This window comes from Tiliqua scincoides, chromosome 10 (assembly GCF_035046505.1).
Source record: "Tiliqua scincoides isolate rTilSci1 chromosome 10, rTilSci1.hap2, whole genome shotgun sequence".
Lineage (NCBI taxonomy): Eukaryota > Metazoa > Chordata > Lepidosauria > Squamata > Scincidae > Tiliqua > Tiliqua scincoides.
In genome coordinates, this window is record NC_089830.1 from 26,691,249 (window position 1) to 26,708,816 (window position 17,568).

General features: G+C 49.0%; 1 protein-coding gene across 1 annotated transcript; it reads right to left on the reverse strand.

Annotated features, from left to right (window-relative positions):
• Nucleotides 1-575: 575 nt before the first annotated feature.
• On the reverse strand, nucleotides 576-17,100 carry LGALS4 (galectin 4). Its single transcript, XM_066638640.1, has 11 exons — nucleotides 17,047-17,100; nucleotides 13,073-13,133; nucleotides 10,434-10,522; nucleotides 8,926-9,127; nucleotides 7,593-7,730; nucleotides 7,345-7,368; nucleotides 6,885-6,929; nucleotides 5,459-5,488; nucleotides 4,826-4,914; nucleotides 4,139-4,301; nucleotides 576-863 (listed from the first exon to the last, which is right to left on the reverse strand). The coding sequence occupies exons 2-11, from the start codon at nucleotides 13,115-13,117 to the stop codon at nucleotides 717-719; spliced, it is 972 nt and encodes a 323-aa protein (XP_066494737.1). The 5' UTR covers nucleotides 13,118-13,133; nucleotides 17,047-17,100; the 3' UTR covers nucleotides 576-716.
• Between the last annotated feature and the right edge of the window lie 468 nt (nucleotides 17,101-17,568).

Consider the following 17,568-nt stretch of genomic DNA (forward strand, 5'->3'; position numbering starts at 1 on the left):
CTTTCTGTTGCCTCTTGAGCCCCCAAAGCTGAGGATTACGAATAGTGGCTTACTTTACCAGCTTGTTGCACATGCCCTGTTTATTTTTTAAGCATAGTATGTATTAAATTGTGTTGGCAAAAATAATGCATTGGAGACAATAGTTGTATATCTCAACAAGGGACTTTCTCCTGGCCGAGAAGTGCATCATACAGGGTACGTATTTCAGTTCACAGTCTGTATTTCAGTTCAGTTCCTTCAAGGAAGGAACTGGGAACTAGAAACCAGTGTCAGAGCGTTGATTTCCTAGTGGGCACTGATGCTCACCCCAGTGACCTCATTCCTCCCAATTTTCTTTTCTAAATAAAAAATTGAAGTAGGGGAGTTGCCAGCTGCGGAGGAACCTTGTGGCACCTGTACTTGTGTCAGCATGGTACTTGATAGTTACTAGGGGTAGAGTGATGACAAACTTCTCAGTGTTGACCCTCTGTTATGGGCCCTCCACTCCTAAGATCCAACACCCCGTCCCACAGAGCCCAGCTCCCAGCTACTTGTACACAGAAGCCAGGCTCCTGTAGCCTCTCTCAGTATGCTTTATTGAAGCTGCCATTTTTGATGTTGACTTGAGACATCAAAGTCTCATCATCCAACAAACTTAGGCAGGGCCCAAGGCCAGGAGGGTGAGAGAGAGAGACGCCTGGGTGGGTGGTCTTGCACCCCGTCCTCGCTGCCAGGGCTCAGAACTGGACGTAAGACAGAACCACGTCCCCGTCGATCTCCAGCCTGTCGATTTGCTGGAAGTTGTGGAAACGGTGTTTGTAGTTGAAGAAGGGCTGGCCATTGGCAAAGACTTTGAACTGCTGGTTCCCGCATCGGATGGAAAGCTGTGTTGAGGGAGGCAAAAGGTAGAATTAGAAGATGCAAGGAATCTGCCCTCTTCCTAGAACAGCAACTTTCAATGTTGCCCTCTAATAATTGGTTGGCAACCTTCAGTCTCGAAAGACTATGGTATAAGCCTACAGCACCCGGTATTCCCAGGCGGTCTCCCATCCAAGTACTAACCAGGCCTGACCCTGCTTAGTTTCCAAGATCAGAGGAGATCATGTGCTCTTCTGACATTGCCTCTGGGAGACTCTTCTGGGTTTTTTGCACTCTGTTTCTAGGGCAACTGTCTATAGTAATGAATTGTCTGTCTCTCTTCCTCTTCCAGAAGAGGTTCTGCAGAACCCACAAGTGTTTTTCAGTCATTTTCAACTGCTGTGCTCCAAACTTCCACGGCACACCTATTAACTTCTTGTGGCACACGAAATGTGGCATGGTCCACCACTTGAAAATCACAGTGAGTGTTAATCTGCACCACAAGTAGCCAGTGTGATCAGGGGAGTGGGAATCTGTGCCATCTCCCCCAGCAGGAATGTTCAAGTTCTGCTCTTGACACTCTGGGCAAAAGATCAAGGCTGAGAGGAACCAGCAGGAGCCAAACAGATAAATTTGCCTAGGGGCATAAGTTAATGTTTTGGCCATCATGGAACTCGTGCTGTTTGCAATCCAATGCAAACTTAGCCAGCAGTCAGTCCAGCTAAAGGTGATGTTGGAGGAGGGCCCAGGTTGCGATAAGCTCCTGCACTTCAAAACTTACCACTGACTACAAACCTCTTGTTTTTGCCTCTCAAGGCCTCCTAAAAAGGGCTAGATCCCAAGATTTTCTTTCAGACAATCATTTCCAGTGGGGAAAGGAAGTAACGGAAGTCTGGGGCAGGGTTCAAATGGTAGCCTGCAGTGCCAGGAAACCAAAATCTGGGTTTCAAGTAGAGAAAACTCAGTTTTCTCACCAGTCTGTATTGAAATCCAGACACAGAAGTGATGTCATGACCAGACGTGACATCATCAAGCAGGAAAATTTTTTAACAATCCTTGACTACAATCCTACCCGCACTTATGCAGGAGTAAGTCCCATTTACCATCATTGTTTAAAGCATATATATAGTAGCTTGTTCAAAGTACACGTCTGTAACATTTCCTCAAATGCACACATCCCATGGCAGCATCTAGTCTAACATATTAAAAATAAAATATTGAAATGAATGGGGACCCACCTGAAATTGGTTCATGACTCACCTAGTGGGTCCCAACCCACAGTTTGAGAAACACTGTGCTAAGGGAACCTGTTTAGAGCTTTCAACTCTGACTAAGGCTGTCCCTGGAGGCATTTTTTCCCCAATGTGATATAACAGTGGGGAATTCCTGAAAACTCCAAGATTGCTTCCAGCTGTCACTTGGAGATTGATGCTGTCCCAGCCCTGGCAAGTTGGCAACCTGAAACCAGCTTGTTGTCTGCCAGCCAGTACTGAGACTTTGCCACTTAATGTGTGCAAAAGAGCACGGAGATTCGTCTTCACCAAATTTCCAAGGGGCTATACAAGAACAAAAGTCCCTCACCACGAGGCGACCAGATAGCTGTGTCCAGCTCTTGGCTCTGTTTAAAACCCACACTGAGCTGCATAGAAGATCGATCCTACTTCCCAGGACAGTGTTCTTCATCTGGTGGGTTGCGAAGCCTCCGTTGTGGGGTTGCGGCAACTTACAGGACCAAAAATGGCTGCCTTCTATGGCTTCACCATGAGTATGACAGTGGTAAAGGGATGAGGCCTTGGCCATGCCTCACACTTTGCATGCAATCTTGTTGATGGCTATGGGGGGGGAGCAGGGCCTGGTATTACATGAAAAAGGTTGATGATCACTGTCCTAGGATATCTTTTGATGATTGTCACTGGACACCTGTTTTTTTCTCAACTATTTACTATGAGCAACAACAAAAGGGCAGCATCTGCCTGCAGAAATGAGAAACACTTGGAAGACAACCAGGGGTGGATTGTTGAGATGTGTATACAAGGACATCTGCAAGAGGGATCTGAAGGCCTTAGGAGTGGACCTCAACAGGTGGGAAACCCTGGCCTCTGAGCGGCCCGCTTGGAGGCAGGCTGTGCAGCATGGCCTTTCCCAGTTTGAAGAGACACTTTGCCAACAGTCTGAGGCTAAGAGGCAAAGAAGGAAGGCCCATAGCCAGGGAGACAGACCAGGGACAGACTGCACTTGCTCCCGGTGTGGAAGGGATTGTCACTCCCGGATTGGCCTTTTCAGCCACACTAGACGCTGTGCCGGAACCACCATTCAGAGCGCGATACCAGAGCCTTTTGAGACTGAAGGTTGCCAACTATATCTCTCTCCAGCTGTGGGTGGTGGACCCTGGGTCCAGAGCAGAAAATCAAAGCAGATTCCATGCACCTAAGTCCTCCCACCCCCAGTCTAGGGCAGTGCAGCTTCTTTAAGTGAGCGGCACACTCGAGATGCAACTTCATTTGCTTGTAAGTACAAAATTGCTTCTCACACATACCTCTGAGAGTGCTGAATCACCGTAAAGCAGAAGGAAGCTGGTTTCACAGAAGGCACTGCCTGACCTTCAGTTTTCCTGTTCTGTGGAACCGCATAGCTAATGATCGTGTAGCCCGGTGCAAGCTCGAAGCGATGTCACAATCGGAAGTGACACCGTACCCAAGGCATTTTTAAAAAGTGAAAATCGGGGGGAATACCTGCCTCCTCCTCCCCCAGAAGCTTGTCACCCACTTGCTCTGATGCCTCTCACCCAGCCAGTGGCATAGCTACGCCACTGGAAACGAGCTCTGATGCTTCCTTGTGCGCCACAAGAGGCTGAGGACTAGCGACTTGCTCAGGACTGCCCAGTAAACGGCCTGGTGGAGCAGTGATCTGAATTCAAGCTTCTTCTGCCCAAATCCTGTGCCACTTTTATTCCTAGGCACCGCTCGTGCATCCCACACCTTTGAAGCAAGCCCCATTTCCTCCTCTGCTTTCAAGGACCCCAGTGGCCTCTGCCCACACAACACTTGAGTTAAGCTTCCAGCCTGATGCAAGGCAGTCATGAAATATGCACGTTCCTGACCACGTCTGTTGACACAAATAAGTGCAGAGACGATACAAAAGATTGCAGAGGAAAATATTGCAAAATTCTGTTGTCAGAAGCTGCATTGTGGCAGAGAGTTCAAAAAGGGGCACAGTTCTACTCACTGCCAGCAGACGAGGCAGTGGACGCCTCTCCCTTACCGCCCACTCCCCAAGGGTCCCCTCCTCGGAGAACACTTACATCAAAGTACTGGCCGGCTTGGAAGGGGTTAAATTGCACCTCTCGCTCCTCGGGGCCCCAGCGCCCACCCAGGTAGCTGTTGCGCACCACCGCACGCTCGTTCAGACGGGGGTTAATGTGCAGCACGGTTTCGTTGGGGCCAGCTTTGAAGTTGATCCTGAACCTGGAAACGGAAAGGGCAGGCACATGAGAAGATGAGCAGAGCCCCATCGGATCAGGCCGGTGGCCCATCAGATCCTGCCCGTGGCCACTGACTGTTCTAGAAGGAATGGCCGGGGTCTCGGATTTCGAGGAACCGCAAGCTGCAGTATGACCATGGTTATGCATACATTTGGCACCATCTGCAGCCACTGCTGTTTACAAAGGATGAGGGATGGATCCCTGCCCCACGCAGCTTACAATCTGATGGAAGGGAAATGCCAGAGGAAGGGGAGGGAGGCAGGGATTAACTAGGAAAGACTCTTTCAGAATGTCATTCACATACAGGCTTAATTACGAGTAGGGGAATGAAGGAATTAGCACTGAAGGCTTCATGGTAAGGATGACTTTGAAGGGTAGGATTTCAGGAAAATATGTTCTGCCTGCAGAAGGAGAGTGGGGCCCAGTGCTGAAGAAGATCAAAGCCATGCCTGCCCGGCAGCTACAATCCACACACATTCCCAAAACACACAGAAATGGAAACTGTACTGTTTGGCGTGTTGCGGGAGGAATCCTCTCACCACGACGGTCCTTTTGGAGCCCAGCCCTCCGGGGAAGCTGCCTGAATACGGCACTTGCTGGAAGAGATTTTCAAAGATCACAAACCGAGGCTGGATCTCGCTCTCACCCACTTCCTTTTGCGGCTGCCGGCAACTGGCTTTTAAGTGGGTCAGTGCATTTTGGCCACAGCCTTCCAAATTAACAGCCTGCAGACTCTTTTTGGGTCATGTCACAGCCCAGACTTGGTGGGTTATTTCAACTGGATCATGTGGAAGATGCACCTGTGCTCTACTGCACATGGCCAAGAGCGCACTGTCTCCCTAGTTTTCCTTCCCCTCTCAGACCTCTCGCTCACATAAGCCTTCCACTTTCTCACACACACCCCTTCCTCCTCTTTTCCTAAGGCCCTTCTACGTCGGTGGGGGGGGGGGAATTTCAACCAGGGATTGTCTCGGCTCACAGCTCATGCTCTTCACTAGACTGCCTTGACTCAAACCATTGAAGGGTGAGACTTAAAAATGGGGGGATGTGACTGCAAATAAAAAGCAAACCCTTTTGAGGCTTTGTAGGCAGAGAACCAGAAAATTTCCTAGAGGGTCCCCAAAGTTTCCTTCCACTTACGGGATGGTAGGACGCCGGTGCCGTCATCATCTGTGAAGGAAAGAAGCAGGTACAGTTAGGCTGAGAAACCACCCCCAGGCCTCTGACTCGAACCCAGGTCTCCTCTGTTGAACTGGCAGCCATTGGGACAATTGGGTTAGTAATGGATTGTGCAAGTTAGGAACTTCCTATGAACTGGTGTCCACGTGTCAAGTTCCCTCATTCATTCGTTCAAGCGCTCATCAATTTTCAGATTGCAGGTAAGCAATTACGATCCACCCTAAGAGAATAATACCAATCGATTCAATCTGATAATTATGGAACACAAAACATGCAGAACTTGATGCATGCAGGAACCCTGTAATGAGGCAAGGAATCCCCCAGGTCTCACAGGCAGGGCCAGCCCAAAATCTCCTGGTGCCCTGAGCAGTGCAATAAATGCCATCCACTCTCACTCAATGGCTCACCAGTCACTGCTGTCCCCCCCCCACACCCATTCCCTGGATTTGAAAAGGAAAACAGTAATGGAGCAGAAGAGTAGTGGGCTAGAGTGGTGGAGGCACTCTAGCCCTCCATTCCTCCACATTTCCTTTTCCACTTTCCCTTCTTCCTGGATGCCAGGGAGCAAGAGGAGGAGAAGCAGTAGAGGCCAGAACTGGGTGCTCCATCAGTCTGCCACCAAGGGGTGGTTGCACCAGTAGGCTTTATGGAGGAGCCAAGCCTGGGCATCATTAATATCTGCTAAGAAATTACACAAAATGGAAAAGGCAACAGATTATTGAATTTGTCTGATACATCAATCAACTCAAATTGTCTCTGTCTTTGTTATTTCTTTTGATTGGGTTAAATTTTGTTATATCTTTTGATTGGGTTAAATGATTATAGGTTGCAATTTTGGACCTTTCTGTGGGTTATAAACCACCTTGAGCACAGCAATGTCACAAATTATGATACGCAAATGAAAGATGAAACCAATAGAAAATTAATTGTGTACACTACAGCTGGTTAAACCCCAGAAGAAGCTGCATTTCAACCCTTGGAGGATATGTAAACCTCCCGCTCCCCCTCGAGGCCCCAAGTCTCTAGGTAATTAAGGTGGGTAAAGAAAGTGGTACTTTGCTGGCTGGCTGTTCCCCTGCCCAAATACTTACGGGAAGGTTGGAAGGAGGATAACCATAATCTGGTAACATCGAGCCCTAAAAATGACATATGGTAAGGTGGGGGCTGAAGGGCATCACCCCTGCCATAGAGGCAGCAGTTAGGAAGGCCAGACTTGAAACCAAAGTTTAGACGTCGCTTGAGGCCTTCTCTTGTTACAAAAGAGCTGCTCTGCACCAGAAGCAGCTGCGTTTCCCAGTAAGACGATGTTGATGAGAGTTTGGCTTGCAGGTAAAATCAGTCTTTCCCACCCCCTTCCTGTCTTGCCCTATAGATCCAGAGTACTTACAGGAAGATTTGAAGGTGGGTATCCACCCGCTGCTGGCCCCATGCCCTAAAAAAAGAGGCAGAGATGGTGAAGGGGGACGCTCGCTACACAGGCTGAGATTGGGTGGAAGGGGGGGGGGGAATTGAACCCGGGTCCTAGACACAGCCTGGGCGCCTGGCCCATTTCAGGCTTACGAAATCTCCCCAGCCTTTCCCCCATAACTCCTTTTTGAACGAGGAGGCTTGAAACTGGGTCTCTCCGTGAACCAAATGCAACCACCCAGGGTGATCCCTTGGCCTCCCATCACCAGAGGCAACACATCAAACTGATGCCCTTATGCCCTCACTGGGCAGTCTGCCATCGCGGGCATTCTAGCCCACCCTCTTCTCCGCACTTCCTCTTGCACTCCATGTCCTCTTCTTTTTTCTAGTCCAGAGGTAGGCGCCCACCCCCATAAGTCCCCTCCTTGTGCAGTACTCACTGGCATTCCCATCTGAGGATAACCCTGTGGGGGGGGGAGACAGAAAAACAGAGGGTTACATTGGCAGGGAAGCTCTGCCCTCTGGTGTCATTCCCGTTTCAGTGACAGGAAGGATCAAGGCCAGGGCAGAAGAGCTGCGTTGCTTCAGGGAATGGGGACTTGGCACCCTTAGGACTTTGATGCTCCAAAGGTCCAATGGAGCAGCCAGGATGCCTACCGAGGGGCAGAGTTTCAGGGGAGCTACTTACCCCGCCTCCCATCATGCCTCCTCCTCCAAGAAGAGTCATAGACTGCAGCTGCAAGTCCCCATCCGCTTTCACCTCCATCACACGTTCGGGGGGGATTCTGTGCATGTAGTCACAGAAATGATTCCCGTTCACCCGGATCTGGTAGGGCACAGATGAGAAATTAGTGTGTGTTTTTTTTCATTCACATCAACACCCCCCCCCCATCCAACATCGCTTTACTCACCTCATGCATCTTTGTAACAACCCCAGATGGGAAACAATTCCCATTTTACAGATGGAACAACAGAGGACAAGCACCCCCACACCACCCCTTGCTTTGTGGCTAAGAGAATCCCGGCCCAAATCACTACCACACACGCAAACACCAGTTCATTTGTGCTGCTATCAGCTACTTGTCCCAATTTTCCACCACATGATAAACACCAAACAGAAGCTAATTAATGCTTTGTCGGCTTCCTCCGTCTTAATTGGATTTCAATTCATTTGAATTAAAATTTAATCGGTCCCCTATGCAGCTGAGCCCATAAAGGAAACAATCGCAGACTCTTCCCCTGTGTAGCCCACTTCCATTTTCCAATCCTCTGGTATCGAATGTGCGGTTATAAGCCCCTTGGGACGGCAATCTGTCCTCTTGCATTTCGCAAGGCACTGTTCATGGTGACAAGCACACACTTGGACGCACAAATGCATGCTGGCTGGCTATTAAGATTTTTATTACTTTCGGCTGTCGAACCAGCAGCATTGCAAGATGCTCGCGAGAAAATTCTATGTTCCCCTAATTATTCCTGATAGCTCCTCTGTGTTCCAAGAACCCTCCTTCCCAGTTGTGCTACACCTCTGTCTACTGGGCATGCGCAAAGTACCCTCGGCCAACATTCTATGACTGAGCCTTGCCCATCCCCAGCACAGAGAATGTTGGAAAGTACTCTGGAACCTCCTAACTGGGGCTGGCAAACAGGTTTTGAGCCCTTTAAATATTTTTTTATTTATTTTATTTTTCACATTTTTATACCGCCCTTCCTCCAAAGAGCTCAGGGCAGTTTACACAGCTGCACCTCCCCTCTTTTTTGTCCTCACAACAACCCTGTGAGGTAGGTGAGGCTGAGAGAAAGTGACTGGCCCAAGGTCACCCAGAAAACTTTGTGGTTGAGGGGGGATTTGAACCTGGATCATCCAGGTCTAAGTCCACCTCCCAAACCACTACACCACCCTGGCTCTCTAAATAGAGACATTAAGTCCCCTCTCAAGGTCAGGCAGAACCAATAGTGTATTCTGGGTCACCCTCATCTACCCACAGCGCATGGGGCCTACACCCTTGAGCCCCCGCACGAACCTGGTATCGATCCCCAGACACGATGAAGACAACTTCGAAATGCTCTCCTTTCTTCAGGGGCATGCTCTGGTGCTCCTCCTTGCCCCACCTTCCCCCCTGGAAGGTGTTTAAGACCACTTTGTCTTTGCCATCAAAACGGGGGTTGAAGTGCAGGGCGACATCACACCCATCGTGTGAGGCGCAGGCCAAGTTCACCACAAATCTGAAAGGGATGGAGATGAAAGAGGCAAGTAGGCTGAAGGCAATCAGCTGACTGCAGCGCTGACGCTTTCAAACTGTGGGTTGGGACCCACTTGATGTCTCCAGTGAAAACACAGATCAGATCACTAATTGCCTCAAGCCTGGAGGCGATTCCAAAATCAGAGAGCTGCTAACTGCCCTGCAAAGAGCAGAGCTCCTGCAGTTTGCAAGGCTGTGTAAAATATAGGGAGATAAATGTTTGAGCGTCTTTTTTCTGGTGTGTTTTATTCCAAGCCCATCAATGACAGGTAGTGGGGGGCAAGTGAAGATTGGGTCACATAACTCAGCCCTTCAAACCTTTAGGCTCCTCATCAGGGCTGCCTCATTATGAGAAATGGATCAAGTTTTGTGCAAATAAATAAAGATTTCTTCTAGATAACCTTTTTTTAAAAAACATCTCATAAAGTTAGGTGAGTTCTGATGGTGTCATTTTAAAAAGTGGGTCCCTTTGCTAAAAATTGTGAGAACCACTGCTTTAGAGATCTGGTCTGAGGGCATGTGACTCAGGGAAGATCTTAGAAGGTAGAAGAGGACTGATGAGGACTGCCAGAAGAGGCAAAACACAGTACTGGGCTCTTCTCCCCATAGGTAGGAGAAGCAAAATAAGGAGGTATGCTCCTTTTTTCTGAATTGACATAAAAATACATGGACAAAGGAAAGCTTTCAAATGATCTTGGAGCAAAAATGTGGGCTTCCATGAGTGTAATTCAGAGAGGTGGTGTGAAATCCTTGCTTACTCCCCCATCACCCAATGTAATTAAAAGGGTGTTTTATGAGCCCTTTACGGCTCAGGTCCGGGGTATTTGCGGGACCGCCTCCTTCCCTACAATCCTGCCTGTGCTCTTAGATCAACTGGGGGGGCCCTTTTGACTGTGCCGCCACCAAGAGATGTGAGAGGGGTGGCAGCCAGGAAGAGGGCCTTCTCAGTGGTGGCCCCCGAACTGTGGAATACCCTCCCCTTAGAACTGAGAACTGCTCCCTCGTTGCTAACGTTTCAGCGTGGACTGAAGACCTTTTTATTTCAAAAAGCTTTTAATTGTTGACAGGCTGGCTGGCGTTCTTGCTTCTTGCTTTTTATATGAAAATCCACGGGGTTTGTTTGGTTTTCGATTTTTTAATTATTGTAAATTGTTTTTAATGATTGTTTTTAATGTTGTATTTTTAAAATGTTTGTAAGCTGCCTTGTGTGCCCGTTGGGCAAAAAGGCAGGGTATAAATTAATAATAATAATAATAATAATAATAATAATAATAATAATAATAATTTACCTCTTGGTATGATGTGGCACTGTCCCCTGCACATATATAGACATCCCAGGGCGAAGTCCACCTGGGATGGGCTGGGAATAAGGGAGGGGCTGAAAGACAAAGGGGAAAAAATAAGAGACACTGAACTCCAAAATCCGTTCCAAAAACGTTGCACAATTATATTCTGAAAACGCGAACACCTTTCCACCTTCACAGAACTACGGGGTTTGCCACATTTTTGTGGGTGACGGTGACTGACATTGTCGGTCTCAGCATATTTATGCAGACACAAGTCACATTCTGCAGGATGAGGCTTACTCTCAGAAAAGTGTGTCCAGGAGTGTAGCCTAAAAAAGAGAGTGGCATCTTGGCAGCAATCAAATCCCTTTCCAGGGTGGGAAATAAAATCACTGACGCTGAGGGTTCTCTTTTCTTGAGGGCTCATAGCTTCAGATCTTCCTCTGCACAAGTCTTCCAAAAGGGTCTTCCTCATAGTGGAAGAGGATGCTGGAGCATGTGCAGAGTTGCTTTGTCTCATCATTAACAGTCCCTGGATACTTGAGGTTACAATAAGCCCTTATAGAACAGAGAGGAATGAGCTCAGAGCCCTCTTGGGGGCCAAGCAAAATCCATCTGTAGTCCAGCATTCAGTTTCGAAGTCCCTTCAAAAGGCACAGCCCTTCTCTCCAACCCACAGCTCCATTTTTAGGGCAAATGCTGAAGCATCTCAAAGGGGACCGTTTTGCCTTCATGAAAGTGGAGGATATGGTGTGGCCCCAAAGTTGGGGGGGGGCAGCATCTCATACAGCTCCTTATTTTGGGTACTCCTGCAGCTCTGCCACAAATAGGGAACTAATATTCATCTTGGGTAAATGGAATTGCACAGGTCTGAGTTTGAGAGCGTGTGGGACAAAAGGGACATCACGCTGCTGACCCAGGAAGGAAAAGGTTTGGCACCCCCAGATCCCCAGCACAGGGGCATGTGCATTTCAGAAACAATTGTTTGGTTCCTGTTTTGCCAGTGAATGCTTCTCACTGGGGAGGAACAACAGTTGGGAGAGCCATTGCCTTTGAAATTGATCAACCAACCTGCGCCACAAAAGCCTATTGACATGTTGCTTTGACTGGTGTTTTTGCCTGAAAACCTGCATACACCTCATTCTTAAAATCAGTGCAGGATCGGTGCCGCCAAGAACAGAGTATAGATCAAGCACCAGCTTGAGCAACAAGCAGCCAGCATCCAGCACACACACAGAGAACAAGAATTGTGTGTACACTCAAGCTCAGCCTATACAGGTGTTCAGGTGTATCCTTCAAGGGTACTGGGCATCTTTGACTTGATTCAGTAGTCCTTTGATTAATATATATATATATATATATATATATATATATATATATATATATATATATATATATATATATATATATATATAAAATAAAAATAAAATAAAATAAAATAAAATAATATATATATATATATATATACCTCCCATTCAGGAGAAATTCTTGCCCACCCTCTGCCACCCAAGTTCCCTGGGTCAAATGGAAATCTCTAGAAAACTTCTTGTTAATGATTACACCATCCCAGCAGGAAGCAGAGCTCAGGACAGGGTAGGGCCAACGTGGGCAAGCTGCCAACTGATAGAGGAAGATATTTGGCATCCTTACTGCCTTTTAGCATCAGTGCCAAGTTGCTGGGAGCCTTGGGGCATAGCCCGAAACTGGACACCGTGGTGGTCCCACCTGCTTCCTGGACACCAACACCAGTACCCAAGGGTTCAGGTATCCACCTGGCCAGGTGGGCCCTCTGATGGACATCAGCAAGGTCAGTGCCCAACCTGGCTGACCCGGATGCCACTGGCTGCAGTACTGGAACAGAGGCAGGTCAATGTTTTGGAAACGGTTGGCTGGTTCCCCTTATCAGATCTCTCCATGCAAAAGAGTAAAAGGGAAGTAAAAACTGGGTCTGGCTGGCCAGATCGGAATGCATAAGGTTGCTTGGCCACCGTTTATTGATATTGGTGCCGAAAGAGAAACACATTTCGTTCTAGTAGAGCAGAGTGTGCCAAGCTGGTGCGGTGCAGGGACTGGACTAAGGCCAGGGATACTTGAATTGGATTCCATACTCTTGACCCAGCTCAATGGGCGCTTTGAGACTAGACATTCACTCTCAGTCTGACCTACCTCACAGGGCTGTTGTGAGGCTAACTGGAGAGGAGGGGGATCACCTTCACTACCCTGGACTCCCTGGAGCAAGGCAGGTTAGAAATGAAACTAGGGTCCCCTCAAAAAGATTGTCTTGACTTTAAACTTCCGGCCACGCACAATAATGCAAGCCTTAGAATTCTTCGTCTAGCAGAATTGACCTGTTGCAAGCACTTTGCAAAGTGCAAAGCACAAACAAGGTTACTCACTAACACAACTATGTGACTGGTTCAGGTGGCTTTACAAGTCTAATTAAAGTGACACTTTAAGGGCCCCAAGAGGCTGTATTTACATCTCAAGAAGGTTTCTATGCAAAACACTTAGGTTAACGAGCTGTCACTATTACAATATTTTAATATGCTAATGTGACTCTTTGAGGAGTCAGGTGAATTTATTCCCTTACACCAGAGTGCAGAAAATCAAAGGAGGAAAGGGGAAGGTGAAGGGCGACTTACCGGGTTGTATGTCGGCATATAACCGGGTGCCGGGAGGTATGACATGGTGTTGGTCTCACTCCTGCAGTGGGTCACAAATTAATGAAGAAAAACGGGCTGCATCAACAGGGCACTTTTATAGTGTAAATCACAAAGGGGTGGAGCAGCTGGTGTGTGTGTGTGGGTCCACCCACCTGAGCAGGTAGAAAGGTCTCCCTGCTTACCTTCCGCATCCCGATCCCGGCCTCTCCCCATGGGCATAGTAGTGGAAAGTCCCCATGGAAAAAGTCCAAGGATTCAGGCCCCATTTTGTACACTCTGATGGTCTGAGCAAAGATCAGAGAAACTGGAAAGGTCAGCTGTAAGGCTACAGTGTGAGCAGCTGGCTTTTCTGTGCTGCTCCCATGCTCTTAACCACATCCCAGCAGGCAGGATCTACACCTGTGAAGCTTCTCCTGTTACCTGATCTCCATGCAAGAAAAAAGTGATATTTCTGCCTGCTAAGCTGCTGTTATCTGGCTGTCTCCCATCTAATTACTAACCAGGCTTGATCCTGCTTAGCTTCCAAGATCAGACAAAATCAGGCATGTGCAAGGTAACCGTTGCTATTGCTAAAGGTACAGGAAAAATGCAAAATGTTGGCAGGATAGAAGGGCAAGGCCAAAGGGCAGGATGGCTGCAGGGCAGACAGATCCATGGATGTGCTCAAGTTGAACACCAGAGAGCACAGCACTTCCCCATACTGGGTTTCTCAGACAAAGAGGCATCAGTCCTGACAACACAAGCACAGAAGCCTGGCTCCAGAGGCTTCAATGGTGTGGAACCACACACACACAAACACACACTTTGCATATTGCCCACAGTCTGCCAATTATTCTTCTTTCATACCAGCTGAGCTAACCCCTGGGTTTAGACCTTCTTCACCCCACCCCCACTGAAGAGGTGAGGGCACTCTGCACGAAAAATCCATTACGGGTTACAAGCCATGATGTGCATGTGCAACCTCCTGACTTTAGAAATGGGCTATGTCAGAATGCCAGATGCAAGGGAGGGCACCAGGATGAGGTCTCTTGTTATCTGGTGTGCTCCCTGGGGCATTTGGTGGGCCGCTGTGAGATACAGGAAGCTGGACTAGATGGGCCTATGGCCTGATCCAGTGGGGCTGTTCTTATGTTCTTAACTACAATTCCCAGGAAGCCTTGCAGGTCTCTTGTTATCTGGTGTGCTCCCTGGGGCATTTGGTGGGCTGCTGTGAGATACAGGAAGCTGGACTAGATGGGCCTATGGCCTGATCCAGTAGGGCTGTTCTTATGTTCTTAACTACAATTCCCAGAATGCCTTGCAGGTCTCTTGTTATCAGGAGTGCTCCCTGGGGCATTTGGTGGGGTGCTGTGAGATACAGGAAGCTGGACTAGATGGGCCTATGGCCTGATCCAGTAGGGCTGTTCTTATGTTCTTAACTACAATTCCCAGGAAGCCTTGCAGGTCTCTTGTTATCTGGTGTGCTCCCTGGGGCATTTGGTGGGCCGCTGTGAGATACAGGAAGCTGGACTAGTTGGGCCTATGGCCTGAGCCAGTGGGGCGGTTCTTATGTTCTTAACTACAATTCCCAGGAAGCCTTGCAGGTCTCTTGTTATCTGGTGTGCTCCCTGGGGCATTTGGTGGGCCGCTGTGAGATACAGGAAGCTGGACTAGATGGGCCTATGGCCTGATCCAGTGGGGCTGTTCTTATGCACTCTGAAGCTTGTTACATTCCTGGCTTGAGCACCAAGCAGAATAGTTGGCATGGCTCCAACTCTGAACTGGTCTTCTTCAAAAATAATTAATTGCTAATGGCTAATAATTGCTTCAACACCCACCGGCAGCAACCCTGCAAAGTGGGCCATATCTGGGGGTGGCAAGAACATCCTGCAGGAAATAGACACCATAAAACCCTAATGCTGTTGGCTCCCAGGGATCAAGAGGGGGGTAATAGATGGGCGTACTGTTTGCAGAGGCCGGCCCAGCCCAGCAAACGGAACTGTCAGCAAACAGCCCTGGAGCCTCTCCGCCCTGGGTTGGGGAATGAGTGTGTGCCTTGCTGGGTGAGGTTAATTCTGGGGGGGGGGGGAGAGAATGATGAGGGATGGGGCACTGTACAAACTGGGGCAGAAGCCAATATGGAGGTGCAGTGCAAGCAGAAAGGACAACAGAGGGAACGACCTAGACTCATAAATGGAGCCAACGCCCTGCCGGCTATGTTCTGGACTATGCACCTAGGTGGTGGCAGGGAGGGGGGGATGGCAGAGCCCAGGCCCCGAGGGCCCTTTCTGAGTGGGCAGAGGGAGGAAGGCAGACAGACAGAAGTTCACATGCCCACATAGCCGTCTCTTGCTCATGTATTAAACATGATGTCTTAATTATTGTTTAATGAGAGCCTGAGATATTTAGGTGGCCACAAGTGCTTGGCTGGGCTCCTGTTCTCCTGCTGTCTCTGTTAACATGCCCACGATTCTTGCAACTATTTATCACAGGGCTGCCAAACTTAAGGCCTGTGGGTTGGATGCGGCCCTTGGAAGTTCTTTATCTGCCCCCCAAGATAATCGGGCTCTCCTAGTGCTGCCTTTCAGCAGCGCCGCTTCTGTTGAGGCCTCACTTTGCAGTCCAACTCTCAGGTGCTGATCTGGGAAATGCCATCCCGGCAGACAGGGTGGCCCAAGTGATCATTGGGGTCTCCCCGGTCTTGAAAATATGATCGGCACATTTTCTCTTCTGTCACTTGCAGCTAATGAGTTTCGATGTGCTTATTTCTGCTCATTGTCTGCTTAATGACGCAGCAATGGACGGATGCTGAAACAGAGACGCCTGCGTTGGCTCGGTCATGTCGTGAGAATGGATGATGGCCGGATCCCAAAGGATCTCCTCTATGGAGAACTTGTGCAAGGAAAGCGCCCTACAGGTAGACCACAGCTGCGATACAAGGACATCTGCAAGAGAGATCTGAAGGCCTTAGGAGTGGACCTCAACAGGTGGGAAACCCTGGCCTCTGAGCCTGGAGGCAGGCTGTGCAGCATGGCCTCTCCCAGTTTGAAGAGACACTTGGCCAACAGACTGAGGCAAAGAGGCAAAGAAAGAAGGCCCATAGCCAGGAAGACAGACCAGGGACAGACTGCACTTGCTCCCGGTGTGGAAGGGACTGTCACTCCCGAATTGGCCTTTTCAGCCACATTAGATGCTATTCCAGAACAACTTTTCAGAGCGCGATACCAGAGTCTTTCAAGACTGAAGGTTGCCAACACAAATGGACGGAAAGAAGAGGACACTGCCTGCCAACCTGGGGCAACTGCCAGTCAGTATCACTGGTGGGCCAACCCTGTTAGGCAGTTTCTCACTGTAATCATGAGGACTAGAAACTTGAGAATTGAAGTTGGGATATCTAAAAGGCATCTCAATTCTGTTCTAGAAAGCACAAACGGTCTCTTGCACTGCTGCTCTCCTCCACGCACGCTGAAGTTTCTCCACTCCCAGCTCAACAAAAGCAGAACAAAACTGCCCTTTAGCCTTAACAGCTGGATCTTTATGACTGTTTGCTCAGCCTCAGTTATCAGCTGCCCACACAACCTGATTGCAATCTGCCTGGGGCCAGCGGGTGCTGGGATCCGCCCAAGCCTCTGCAAGACAGGGCAGGACCTCCAAGCCCCATGGATGGAGGCTGCCTGCTGGGGTACAGCCTCTTGCCTACTTTTGATGGGCATTGGAGGGTTACTGGCATGCAGCAGGGTGGGTTGAAGTGGGGAGGGAGGCCCTGTGTCAGTGGAGACTACTTTGGCCCTGTTCTGAAAGTGGGCTATTTCCAGACTTGGCTCATTCAAGACCCACCCCTGTGGCTACATTCAGACATCATGAAAAGCATCACACTGCCAAGAATATGCAGCTCAACAGCCTCAGCTCTGAATGGCTTCCATTTTCAAAGAGCTCAGGCAGAGAGAGAGGGAGAGGGAGACCTTCCCCATTACCTGCTCTCTGAGATTCCTGTAAATGGAGACGGGGGGGGGGGATTAAGCCAGGGTACTGCAGGTGAAACAGCCAGTGCAGTGAAGTGGTTAAACTTTCCCGTCAGACAGACTCCAGCGCTAATCCCTGCCCAGCCAGGAAGTGCACTGGGTGACCTTGGGCCAGAGCAGTTGCCTCTTCCTCCTGCTCTTCTCCTCGGCAACCACTGGTTTTATCTCTCCTGATCTCAGCTACCAAATGCAGGAAGTTGCAAGGAATGAGAAGCAGGGCTGGGGGATCCTGTGGGCCTGTGCAAGGAGTTGCAGCACTGGGTGTACAATGAAGTTTCTATGCTCTTCCTTTCTTTCTTTTTTTAAATTAAAGGGACAAGGCTCTAGCCCTTATGTTTGGGAAGACAGGAAGGAAGTGGGTTTGAGGCTTGATGAAGACGACCAAACATTCAAGGATCACATGACTCCTTGCTCCTTTGCCTGTAGCTACACAAGAGGAAGTTTAAGGTGCATAAAAAGTCACACTGAACCAGA